Below are 11,445 nucleotides of genomic sequence, written 5' to 3' on the forward strand. Positions count from 1 at the left end.
CCGCTGCAGTCTGGCGCAGGCCGCCGCCTCGACCCGGGTGGCAGCGCAACGTGCTACCGGGTCCTGGTAACCTACAGCACGCGCAACCGGGGCCGGCCCTGGGCGATGCGCAAGCTTGCATCTCTCCTACGCCTCGACGGACTTGGGTGGACAAACAATTTCTGACACAGTGCTGCAGATATCCTCGCGCCTCGAGCAAACCTGAGCACTTGTACGCACGGGCAGCGCGTCTCACCCGTCCTACTCTTCTTGTCTTGCCCTGGTCTGGCCGCCGACTTGGAGCTTTCACGGTCCTTTAGCCCGGTGCCAACCACTGCCAACCATTCGAGCAGTAGCAGGCGCTCCAGCTAGCTCTTAAGTGTACTGCGAACCGGGGAGGCATCCTACTCCTCCTGTCACAGCAGATCCAATCTCTACGAGACGGGCTCAGAGAGAAAGGGAGGCCCTTAGGTGCTGCTGCAGCGAGGCGATCAAGCCCTGCATAATCATCTACCGCCTGCGCGCGCACCGCTCCTAGTTAGAAGAGCAAGACAGGTCCGTCCGTTGCGGGACCCGCAGTAACGCACCCACCCCTCATTCATTCACACACTTCCTTGTCCCGCCCATCTCATCCAAGGGCCCCAGAGAAGTCACAATACAGCCCCAAGGAATCGGGCAGAGCACGACCGGGAACAGGAATAAAGCTACCTAAATCTGGAACGGGCAAGGCGTCAACGAGGAATACGGAACGATTGACGCAAGACCTGCAGCTTAGAGCACCCGACAAGCCCGCAAGCCCTGTTATCCTGCAACGTGTCAAGGGACACATCATCTCACCAAGCACCTGTGCGAGCTTGGAATCCAAGGAATTTACAAGAAGCTTGTTCCCGCTGCAGGTAGCCAAATATGTCCGACTCCCCCCAATCCAATCCAAAGGATGTCGAACAAGGTGGACAGTCACCCGAAGAGGACGCACAAATGAACGATCCTCAGGACCCACACGCGAGCGGGCTCACCTATGAGTTCGAGGTTAAGGAGCAGGACCGATGGCTCCCTATAGCCAATGGTACGTGATATCCCACATCGTTCTCCCTCTTGATTCGTGTTCGCACGCGTCTGTATCGTCCATTCTGGTGTCGTTCTGCGCTGCATGGCGGCCGTTTCCACAGCCATCGACTGGCATCGCTTCTGCTTGGTCTCAGCCAGTGCATGTATAAGAGCCGCTCGATGTCTCACGATTCGCCGTCCGCCAGGTCGCCCGAGGCGACCCAGGACGCCTCCTCCACCGCCGACAAGTACGATGTCTACGATGCTAACATACGCAACTTTGCCCCAGTGGCCCGCATCATGAAGAATGCTCTCCCCGAGAACGCCAAGATTGCAAAGGAGGCCAAGGAGTGCATGCAAGAATGTGTCAGCGAGTTTATCTCGTTCATCACGAGTGAGGGTGAGTGCCGCCCATCTTCCAGAGACATTGGTGAGACCTCAGGGGCCAAGTTGGAACTGACAGACCGTTACTTCTCAGCCTCCGAGAAGTGCCACCAGGAGAAACGAAAAACAGTGAACGGCGAGGATATTCTCTTTGCCATGACGTCTCTGGGTTTTGAGAATTATGCGGAGGCTCTCAAGATCTACTTGTCCAAGTACAGAGAGGTAGGTCCCAAGCGTTGATCCGCAAGCAGCAGGCTGGTCTGCTGGGCTCATAGCCAAGTCCAACTGATTGACCACAACGTCTAGTCGCAATCAAACCGCGGCGAGAACCAGCCGAACCGACCGAATAGCCAGGGCTACGGGGCCGGAGGGTCTGCAGGGGGAGCAAACCCGGGTGCCTCGGCGTTCCCTGGTGGCGATCTGACCGGCCAGCAACCAGGCGCCAGCGACGACTACATGTATGCAACTCAGGGCGCTCACAACGGGGCCGGGGCTGGTGAGGGCTACTAGTCGTCTTCTCACTCGGGATGTTTGCCCATGCAGTCCGGCATCTCATCTTTCTTGTTACGAGGTTGGCTTCTTAGTCGGCGATGTACTTCCTGGCTGTGTATGAGTATAGGAGGTCGGAACGCTTTGACATACAAGAAACGGGGCGCAAGTACGGCTGTGTTGTGTAATTAGCTGGAGGAAAGATGGATGGAGCAATCATCAGAGGGTCGGTCGGGGGCGATCCCACAAAAGCGTCAGGGACTGCTTTGTTTTCCGTTTGGTGCGAGTCTTGTGTGTGTTTGCTTTCTCTTCACCCTAGATCCCGGGCAAATCAGGGCATCTCCATGCCTGTCTTCGGGGCTTTCGTTGTACTGACAAGGAACCATCTCTCAACCGCTATGGGCAGGTACTGGGAAGTCAGAGACGAGCATCAGGAGAAGGGACATTGGGGTTTAGTTTCTACTTTTTCATTGCTATTCTCGTTTAGGGTATAGGGCAAGGTTATATCTGGGTTCGTTCAATCTAACAGCTCGCAAAGCTTGACGTTACTTTTTCTCTGGTTATATCGTGAGAGTGCCTGAAGTTGCCAACGTGGTTATGCATTCGTGTATAAGAACCCCCCAGACTATGCTAGTTGCCGACATGGCAATGCTCTATTGTACCCTAGTGTAGGAAGGCTCTTCTGACTGCCTACTTGTACCTACCTTATGTCAAGTTCAGGGTCGAATTGCTCGGAAACCATCAAGGCTGGTGCCCGGCACAGGAACTCTCTGGTGGATGAGAGGACCCTGAGATGGCTGGTCTTACCTAATCCGCCCTTGAACTCTTGGGTTGAATCAGAATGATGCTGGGGCACGTGCCGCCGGCCTGGAAAATGCGGAGACCAATGAGCGGCCCCTCACCACCCAATACCCACCCAAAATTTTCCTGTGGGTTTGGGCCTGCTGGGAGTATTTGGGCCAATCTTTGCCTCGTGAGCTTTCACTTTCATTCTTTTGTGTGAAGGCGGTGGTCAAGGCAACCAGCATCCCCAGCGCTCTCACTTCAACCTCATCCCGTTCTCTGCCTGGGTTTTACGCTGGATAAACTAATGGATGTGCCGACTGCTATGTTTCTCGATAAGTTTGCTCCCCATGTGAACTTTCATCCCAAGCAGTGTTCCGCCATCCCATCATCCCTCTCCGCACAAATAATTCAAATCTCCGCCTCCTCGTTGCAACAGCCCTGGCGGTAAACCGATTGCCGCGATCTCAACCATGACTTCAACACCCCTGACGAGACCGCGGCCCCGCTTCACGTCGCCAACCATTCCCTCGAGCCCCGCTACGATCAAGTCGATTCTTCGACCGAACCCGACACCACTCCTAGGCACCCGTAAGAGGGGCCATGACGAGGTTGACGAGATGGAGAGCCCCTCGAAGCGAAAGAAGACGGTGCACTTTGACATGAGCCTGAACATGACAGCCGAGATCGGCAAGCGCTCTCTGGATGCCACCAAGACGGAAGTTCGAAAAGCCCTGGAGGGGCACGCGCGGGGCCAGAACGAAGATTACAACGACCTCAAGGACGTCTTTGCGAATGACCGCCAACGTTATCTCGCTCCCATCGCAGGGGACGAGGAGGACACTCTACGGCCCGAGGAGCTCGTCGTCTATGTCGTCGCACTCACTACCTGTGCTCCGCTCCTGAACAAGTCCTGCTCGGCACTGATCAAGACCATCCTGCAGTGCTCGTGGGTGGGTCGAGACGAGCTGTTTCTGAAGGCATACGTGCAGTTTCTGGCAGCACTCGTCAGTGCCCAAGGCTCCTGCATGGAGCCTGTGCTTACCATGATCGTCGACAAGTTCAAGGAGTTCCGCCCCTCGACATGGACCGTGCCCGATTTCCCCGAAGTCGACCGCGAGACGATGCGGGAGAGATTGCATGCCGGGCTTCGCTATCTCCTGCAACTCTTCCCGTCCGCACGACCGCTCCTCTGCAAGCTCATCTCCCAACGCTTCCCATACTCAGAGGAGTCGAAGCAGATTCACATGTCATATGTCGATAACATGCTTCAGGTTCGGCAATACGCCCCCGACCTGGGCCCGGAGATCATGGAAATCATCACCAACAGACTGGTCAAGCTCGATGTCGACATGCAGCTGGATCTGGATGACATGGACGATGATCTTGTCACCCGCGTTGTGGTGCAGTTGAATTCCCAATCCGATATCTACGACGAAGACGAAGACGATAGCGATCTGGAGTCGTTGCTTAGCGATGATCCTGACTTCGACGCCGAGGCCAATAGGATAGAGAAGGCCACACACCAGGTTCAGAAACTAGATTCGATCCTAGACTCCCTCTTCACACTTTATACACCCATCTTCAACAATCCCGACTCCCCCGAGGCACGAAGCTGTCTTGAGGACATGTTATCCGAATTCACCAACTTTGTGCTCCCTACCTACAAGTCACGACATACCCAATTTCTCATCTTCCACTTCAGCCAGCGATCGCCTGCACTCACAGACACTTTTGTCGGCACACTATTCAATATTGCCTTCGAGTCGAACCGGCCGACTGCCATACGGCAGGCTGCGGCAGCATATCTTGGGAGTTTTGTGGCTCGTGGCGCCCATGTTTCCCGAGATATTGTACGCAGCATCGCAAACGTCCTGTGCCACCGCATTGAGATGTTTCGAACCACCAACCAGGAAAGCTGCCGCGGACCAGACCTCCGCCGCTACCAGCAGCTCTATGCTTGGGTCCAGGCTCTCATCTACATCTTCTGCTTCCGGTGGAGGGATCTCGTTGACTCAGTGCCTGAGCTGGTGGACCCTGAGGATCCGTCGTCGTACCTTGGCCACGACCTCGAATGGATACCTGGGCTGAGAGAGTCTTTGAATCGTATCATCTACAGTCCATTCAACCCTATGAAGGTCTGCACGCCTTCGATCGTCTATCAGTTCGCCAAGCTTGCTCATCACCTCCACCTCCACTATATCTACCCGCTCCTTGAGACCAACAAGCGGGTGCACCTCTCGCAATACGTCAGGAACGCCTACGAAAATGGTGGCGCCCTGCGTGATTCGGGCTATGACCCGCATGACGACAATTTCCTTCAGCTGGAGTCGCATTTCCCATTCGACCCGTACCAGCTGCCGGTGAGCAAGCGGTGGCTCGAGGGCGATTACATCTCGTGGAAGCCGATACCCGGGCTGGACAGGGACGAGGACTCGGATAGCGACGAAGAGAGTGACGAGGGCGATTATGAGCAAGAAGGAGAATTTGAGGAGGAGGACACCGCTACGGATGACGGACACGAAGACGATTAGAGATCCAAGGCCCGATCCGCACTAAATAAGAGACGGTATAAACGGCGTTATCACACCCAGGCGTACAGGATTTGGGGCTACCCAGGCAAAAGTTTCCAAAGGATTTAAAGGGGGTTTTCATTTATGAGGCAGCCATTGCAAGGTTGATGGACGGTCGGTACACGGAGAAGGGGTTTCTTTCGACAAATATTCGGGATTTTAGCAGTGAGCGTTTCCAGGCAGGGACATCATACTCGGGGGCTCATCACGAGATCTGGGGCGAGAGCATCTCGGAGATCTCTCCCACCTACGCTGCCATGATATGAATGTGCATATGCATAGCGAAGTTGCAGCATGCCTGTTTTTCTCTTTGGCGTTGAAAAAGAAAGGTGTTTTATCGTTACCTTTACCTTTTGATATCCAACGGAGTTAGCTCATAGGGTTAATGGCACAAATTATCAAGGACTTTTTGATTATCCTGGGTGCCAAAGGGTGCATCAGTCCTCGAAGGGACGAACAAGCTCGAGGTTCGAAAACGACTTGGAGGAGCAACATTTGATATACAATGGACTACGAAGCTCCTTCGAGCACTCTCCCCGTTCTCAACAGAACATGTTTTCCCTACACGATATACAAATGCTTGATGCTTGGGTATCAAAATCGGAAGAAGATTGGAAAGACAATCAACCATGACCTTTATGAGCTGTCTCTCCACAGCCTCTCGTTGGACTTGATGCCAACCTAGTGCCACGTCAGCCGCTGCTCCAAGACCAACACCCTCCTCTCCTCCTCCTCCTGATACCACGAAGAGATGTCTTGCCCAAGATCGAGCTCCTCCAGGAAGTGCCGGCTCTCCCTCGACGCCAAGGCGGGCTGGCCATACAGCTCCGCTCCATCTGGCATCATAATCGCCCTCGCCTCCCTGTCCGCGCTGCTTGCGCTGCTGTTGCTGCAGTTGCGGCTGTGGGAGCCCGTACTCCTCCGCTGGTCGGCCTTGGCCACGACCGCATACCGCACCAGCCCTGCCTCCACGTCTCCATCATCGCTATCTCCTGCAGCAGCCGCTCTCTCTCCTCTGCCGCCCCTGCATCCCGACCCGCCCACCGCGCTCAGGCACACCTCCGGGTGGAAGACGGCCATCGCGCCCACGGCCGCCGCGAGCAGCACGCCCTCCGCCGCGAGCATCTTCGCGCCCCCCCTCCACGGGTCAAAGTACCCCGCCGCCGCAGACCCCGGGGCCCGCGCAAACCGCGCCGCCCGCAGGGCGGACCACGCCGCCAGGCACGCCGCGGACGAGGGCAGCGCGGCGAGCCAGCACCGGTCGCCGCGGGCGAGGCCGACGTAGCCCCTGAGCCGGTGGAACGTCGTGTACCCGAACGCGCGGTAGGCGGCCCTCGCGCGCCAGCCCGTGGCGCCCAGCACGGCGAGGCACAGGCCGAGCGACAGGGCCTGGAGGGCGAGCCCCGAGGCCGCGAGGTAGTGGCCCGCCGCGACGAGGTCGTTAGTCCCGTGGGACCCGAGGCTGAAGAAGGACGTCCCGGCGTCTCGGGAGGAGGAGGAGGAGGAGGAGGAGAGGGAGAAGACGAGGCCGAAGCCCTGGGGTAGGAGGGAGGTTAGGGTCAGCGACGTGGTTGTCGCCATGAAGAGGTGCTTCTTGAGCGGTGAGTGCTCTGCGCCTAGCAGGGTGATTGTTGGGCGGATGGCGAAGGGGATGCTTTTTGGTGTGGACGGTGTCAGTACGGCATTGTGACTGTGGCCCTCGGGGAGGAGTTGAGGGTTAGAATCACTCACGCAATGGCTAGAAAGGCCGGGGAAATGGTGCTCAGGACCAGGCCGGCGCTGGAGCTTGCGTGTCGTGTAAGCTGCGACGAGTATGCCGCGATCTGCAGGAGCGCCGTGAGGCCGAGGAGGACGGAGAAGCCGAGGCGGCGTGACTCGGGCGGTATCCTCCGCACGCAGCGTGTGTATGTCGATACTCCTATCAGGAATACCAGGCTGAGGGCGGCTATGGCGAGGAAGATGGAGTTGATGGCGATGTTGGGTGGTGATTGTGACGAGGACGAATCATCCTCGGCACGAGGACAGCGTACCGAACCTGACAGACAATTCATGTTTGCTCTTGGGGCCATGCAATCTGCTTCGAATATGAGGCAACATATAAGGCCCTGTCAACCCCAATTGCAAGTGACCAGATCGACGAGTACGAAGCCAAGATCAACCGGACCTCGACGAGATATCGATGTACTCTTTTTCACTACAACTCGGATTTCTGCTCTAAAGTTGATGGAGAGCCATGACAAGGACACCATAACCACGCACAACCGATCGGGAAGCTCAAGCCAATATATCTCCCAGCCTCCCCGGACCCAAAAGGCATTCATAGGGTATTGGCACATTACCCATGTCGCGATCCTCTGCTTGGTTAGTTATGCCTAGCACCAACAGCGTTTAAGCGCAAAGCCACTTCCCTAATTCCCCGCGGTCGGAATAGGTATATGGACCGCTCCAAGCAGAAAGCATGTTGGTCACTTTTGGGCGTAAGGCTGTGATGGGAAGCTCGATCTCTGCTGTTCTGCGCTAATGTGCCCAGGTCCCGACAATCCGTTGCCAATTTTAGACTGCCAGAGTACCACAGACCCATGGTGATGGGGGACCATGAGATGATAAGAGTGGGCAGCAAAGTAACCATAGAATCGACCAACTTGTTACATACCAGGGAGCGTTGCTTGGCCTCGACGATATCGAGGTTAGTGGCGATCCTTCGAGCTTGAGCCTCTCGGTTGGAACCCAACACAGCCCCAAAACCATGGGGCGGCTTCCTTCTACACATCCAGAAAGAAATGAATCACCTAACATGGTAGAAAGGTTCGTAGAAAGGTTCGTAGAAAAGTTCATTCAGCTAAAACCGAATTCAATGTTGGTTCGTTCGACTTCAACCATGTCACGATATTACAAAGTGGAAAAGACCATGTCGGCAACTCAAGTCAGCTCAATTCAACTTAGGCCCCTGGGCACGCTTCTTTAGGTTCAGTACAACGCCATAAGAATAGCAACGAAGACTGGTAATGCAAGGCAGCCCTCCAACTTCCGACCCAGTGTCGTCGCCTTGGAACGGGGGACGTGGCCCGGACCAGCACCAGGCATCTTTAGAGTGCTCGTGCGGTGCTGCAGAGGCTGATACTGTTCCTCAGCCCACCATTTACAGCGTTCAAGCTGTGTCTCAGAGATAGCCTGCTGAGAGTAGACCTTTGTGAGACCAAAGCGCATTTCTCTCTTGCCAACACCGTACTTTTCCCAGACCGGCCTGTCAGATCGTATGGCCCAGTTCGGATCGCCCGTTGACAGAAAGTGGGCGATGTACAGTTCAGCAGTAGGCCCGTCGATAACCGTACCATTTCGAGTGCCTGCGGGAGTTGCCACGTCGAAGAGCGACTCCCCTTCGTGCGCGAGGCGGAATGGTCTGCCGGGCTCGAAGATACGCTCCTTCTTGGAAGACCACTTCCAGACGTTGTCTGGGTTGTTTTGGGCCAGCACGACACCGTTACAGGCCGTGAAAGCATCGTGCAGGATCCTTTGCAGCCGCTCCTGTGGTGTACCGTAAGACTCATCAAACAGCACGGTGTCGCCAGGGTATAGCTTGTGCATGACGTGGTGGGCGGATGCGTAAGACATGCGTGGAAACCATTCCCTGAGCCTCTTGGTGATGTTGTAAGAGTTCACATCTCCAACCTCCCATGCGCTGTTCCTGTCATCATTTCCGACCATGACCTAGATGAAAGGATGATCAGAGACAATTCTGCCAGTTCGGAAAACTTCCAGATTCACATACCTTGACATTGTGGTCGAAGAGGCCCTTTCTCAGCATGACAAGTGGGTTCGCTGGGACAAGGGAGCCATCAACCGCCGGCACGAAATATTTGGGGTATTCTTCAACGACACGGAGGTTGATCGCTCTCGTCTCGTCAGTATTGGACTGCCGAAGATCCTCGAAACTCTTGATTGGTTCGCCGGTGTAGAAGGTGGCCTTGTGAAGAATGTGTTTCTCCAGCATTTTCGAAGTCAGGCGGGATGGAGGGTAGTAGAGCGTTGGGCTGATCATTACGGCTGATGAGAAATGCTGGTCCTGTTTCTCGCCAGCCCAGGCAGTCAGATGGTGCAAGACACTGCCTGCCCCAGAGAACTGGCCCATGAGGGTGACCAGACTCTTGTCGCCTCCAAACAAGTGTATGTACTGCTGGACCCATTCGAGGGCACGGTGCTGATCCCAGAGACCCAGGTTTCTGGTCACATTTGGAGCGTTGGAGAAACCGAACATGCCGAGCCTGCGGGATGTTGTTCGGTCAGAAATGTTCATTTGCTGGAGGGAGATGTCAGAAACTCACCGGTAATTGACAGACACGAGGATTGGCGCATCGTCACGCGGCAGGTGGTTGGTGACAATTCGCAGTGGCTTGTCATATTTCGAACCTGCAAGAGCATTAGCACGTCACTTAATCGCCGTCCTGATATAACAGATTCAAACTCACCATGACGATACCTGTAGCACGAAGCAGAAAGCAGCTGGTTAGCAATGTGCTGGCAGATTCCAGGAGCACCGAGGATCTCTGCGGTATCGACCACTCACCAAGGAGCTTCGTGGAACCAGACAGTAACAGGTCTGATGCTTAAAGGGGGTTCCTGGCGAAGCGCATCCATTGCAGGCCCGGGAACCCATATATCCAGGAAAAGACAGTCCTCGCTCTCACGAAATGGCTGATCATTGGGCGTCAGAGGTTCATATGTCTCCTCCTCGGACCAGGCCTGAGGGCAGATGACATCGTCAGTGCCGTCAAACAACTCGCCATTTCCTTTCGGGATCTGTGCTCTCGAGAAGCTCATGATCTGGCCGTCTGGCTTGACTGGGAGGCTGCCGTATCGGACATTGGAGAACAGATACTAGGCTACTTTTCCCTGTGTTGTGTAAGCTGGAGCAAGGAGGCTGGAGGAACCGCCATGGCTTACACTGGAATCGGCAAGTATGGTCAGACGGGGATTATACTGGGCATAACCCAGGTTGATCACGATGGATTGGTCAACCTGCGTCGGCGGTATGCTTGGGCCTCTGGTCGCAGATGCGGTGGCTGTGACAGCAGCCAGAACAGCCAGAGCTGTTTTGGGCAGCGAAAACAGCTTCATGGCGAGTGATGGATCTGTACGAGGCCAGAAGGGAGCCCACGGCCGGATCGAGAGACGAGAAGGCGAGATAGCAATATTCAAAAACGATGCTGATACAAAGTTGCTGCCCACAGATCTGGACTGATATGGGCTGGAAGAGAGCGCACCCAACCAACCAGGTCTGCAGCACAAGAGATGATGGGAGAAGAGAAGAAGCCAAGAAACCGAGACAAAGAAGAAGGGAAGAAAGAAAAACAAAGGAGAAGTGGGATATGGGCATCACAGGCATGTTATGGGACTGCTGGCAACACCGTGAATATGGAAAGACCATTCAACAATGACGCAGCCGGAAGTCTAGAGTGTGGTTGAGAAGGAAAGACACAACCTGCTTCCACTCACTTGCAGACCTAGGAAAGGGCTCCTCGACTCAGGAAGCTCCCAAGCCATCCACACAGATATATTCACTGTCACCACTACCGATGCAGTCACGACGAGGTGAGGCAAGTGGCAGGCAGCTGAATGTGATCCACCTGCGGACCTCGAACAATCAATGTCAGTTCAATGAGCAACATATCATCGGCCTGTATGACAGCCAAATTGAGGGCAAATGATATTGACATGTGCAAAACTAGACACCCGCCATTTAGACTGTGTTGTCTTCCAACAGACATATGACGTGCATCGTGAGAATCAGTCTTAGAGCCATGGGTATAATGTACGACTCTGAGGAATCAAATAATGACATGCCTTGGTAAGGTACATTCTGCATGGCTCTGCATGGGTGGCTCTGGCAATAATGTAGGGAGTCCATCACATAGCATCTATCGCCAGTATATGCAGGGCCGGCCCGGTATCGACACCCAGACACATGTGGTGTGGCAGACACAGGAAACAATGAAGAGCACTTGCTTAGAGACTCTTTAATGGTTCTTTCAGTATCACAGAAAGCAGCAGGTGAGAGAAGAGGGAAAGGCCCTATCCGTTCTAGGGTGAATGAGTCATTATGGATCACGGAGTGGCGTGCACAGAACCTCCAGTTACTGACGGTGCGAGCCTAGGTGCTTCTAGCAGGGCTGGCTCCACCTGTCAGAACAGC

The 11,445-nt window shown here is 55.0% G+C and overlaps 4 protein-coding genes across 4 annotated transcripts; 3 read left to right on the forward strand and 1 right to left on the reverse strand.

Moving 5' to 3' along the window:
* Nucleotides 1-885: 885 nt before the first annotated feature.
* Nucleotides 886-1,920, forward strand: E0L32_009600 (uncharacterized protein; the record flags this gene model as incomplete). The annotated part of the gene is made up of 3 exons (XM_031144583.1): nt 886-1,045; nt 1,316-1,632; nt 1,717-1,920. The coding sequence occupies 3 exons, from the start codon at nt 886-888 to the stop codon at nt 1,918-1,920; spliced, it is 681 nt and encodes a 226-aa protein (XP_030990607.1).
* A 1,235-nt stretch (nt 1,921-3,155) lies between these two features.
* On the forward strand, nt 3,156-5,216 carry E0L32_009601 (uncharacterized protein; the record flags this gene model as incomplete). The annotated part of the gene is made up of 1 exon (XM_031144584.1): nt 3,156-5,216. The coding sequence occupies one exon, from the start codon at nt 3,156-3,158 to the stop codon at nt 5,214-5,216; it is 2,061 nt and encodes a 686-aa protein (XP_030990608.1).
* Nucleotides 5,217-5,807: 591 nt separating this feature from the next.
* E0L32_009602 (uncharacterized protein) lies at nt 5,808-6,800 on the forward strand (the record flags this gene model as incomplete). The annotated part of the gene is made up of 2 exons (XM_031144585.1): nt 5,808-5,846; nt 5,913-6,800. The coding sequence occupies 2 exons, from the start codon at nt 5,808-5,810 to the stop codon at nt 6,798-6,800; spliced, it is 927 nt and encodes a 308-aa protein (XP_030990609.1).
* A 1,422-nt stretch (nt 6,801-8,222) lies between these two features.
* Nucleotides 8,223-10,370, reverse strand: E0L32_009603 (uncharacterized protein; the record flags this gene model as incomplete). The annotated part of the gene is made up of 6 exons (XM_031144586.1): nt 8,223-8,963; nt 9,025-9,517; nt 9,578-9,662; nt 9,722-9,732; nt 9,820-10,130; nt 10,197-10,370. The coding sequence occupies 6 exons, from the start codon at nt 10,368-10,370 to the stop codon at nt 8,223-8,225; spliced, it is 1,815 nt and encodes a 604-aa protein (XP_030990610.1).
* Between the last annotated feature and the right edge of the window lie 1,075 nt (nt 10,371-11,445).

This window comes from Thyridium curvatum (genome assembly GCF_004353045.1).
Source record: "Thyridium curvatum strain D216 chromosome Unknown NODE_71_length_214541_cov_85.463701, whole genome shotgun sequence".
NCBI lineage: Eukaryota > Fungi > Ascomycota > Sordariomycetes > Thyridiales > Thyridiaceae > Thyridium > Thyridium curvatum.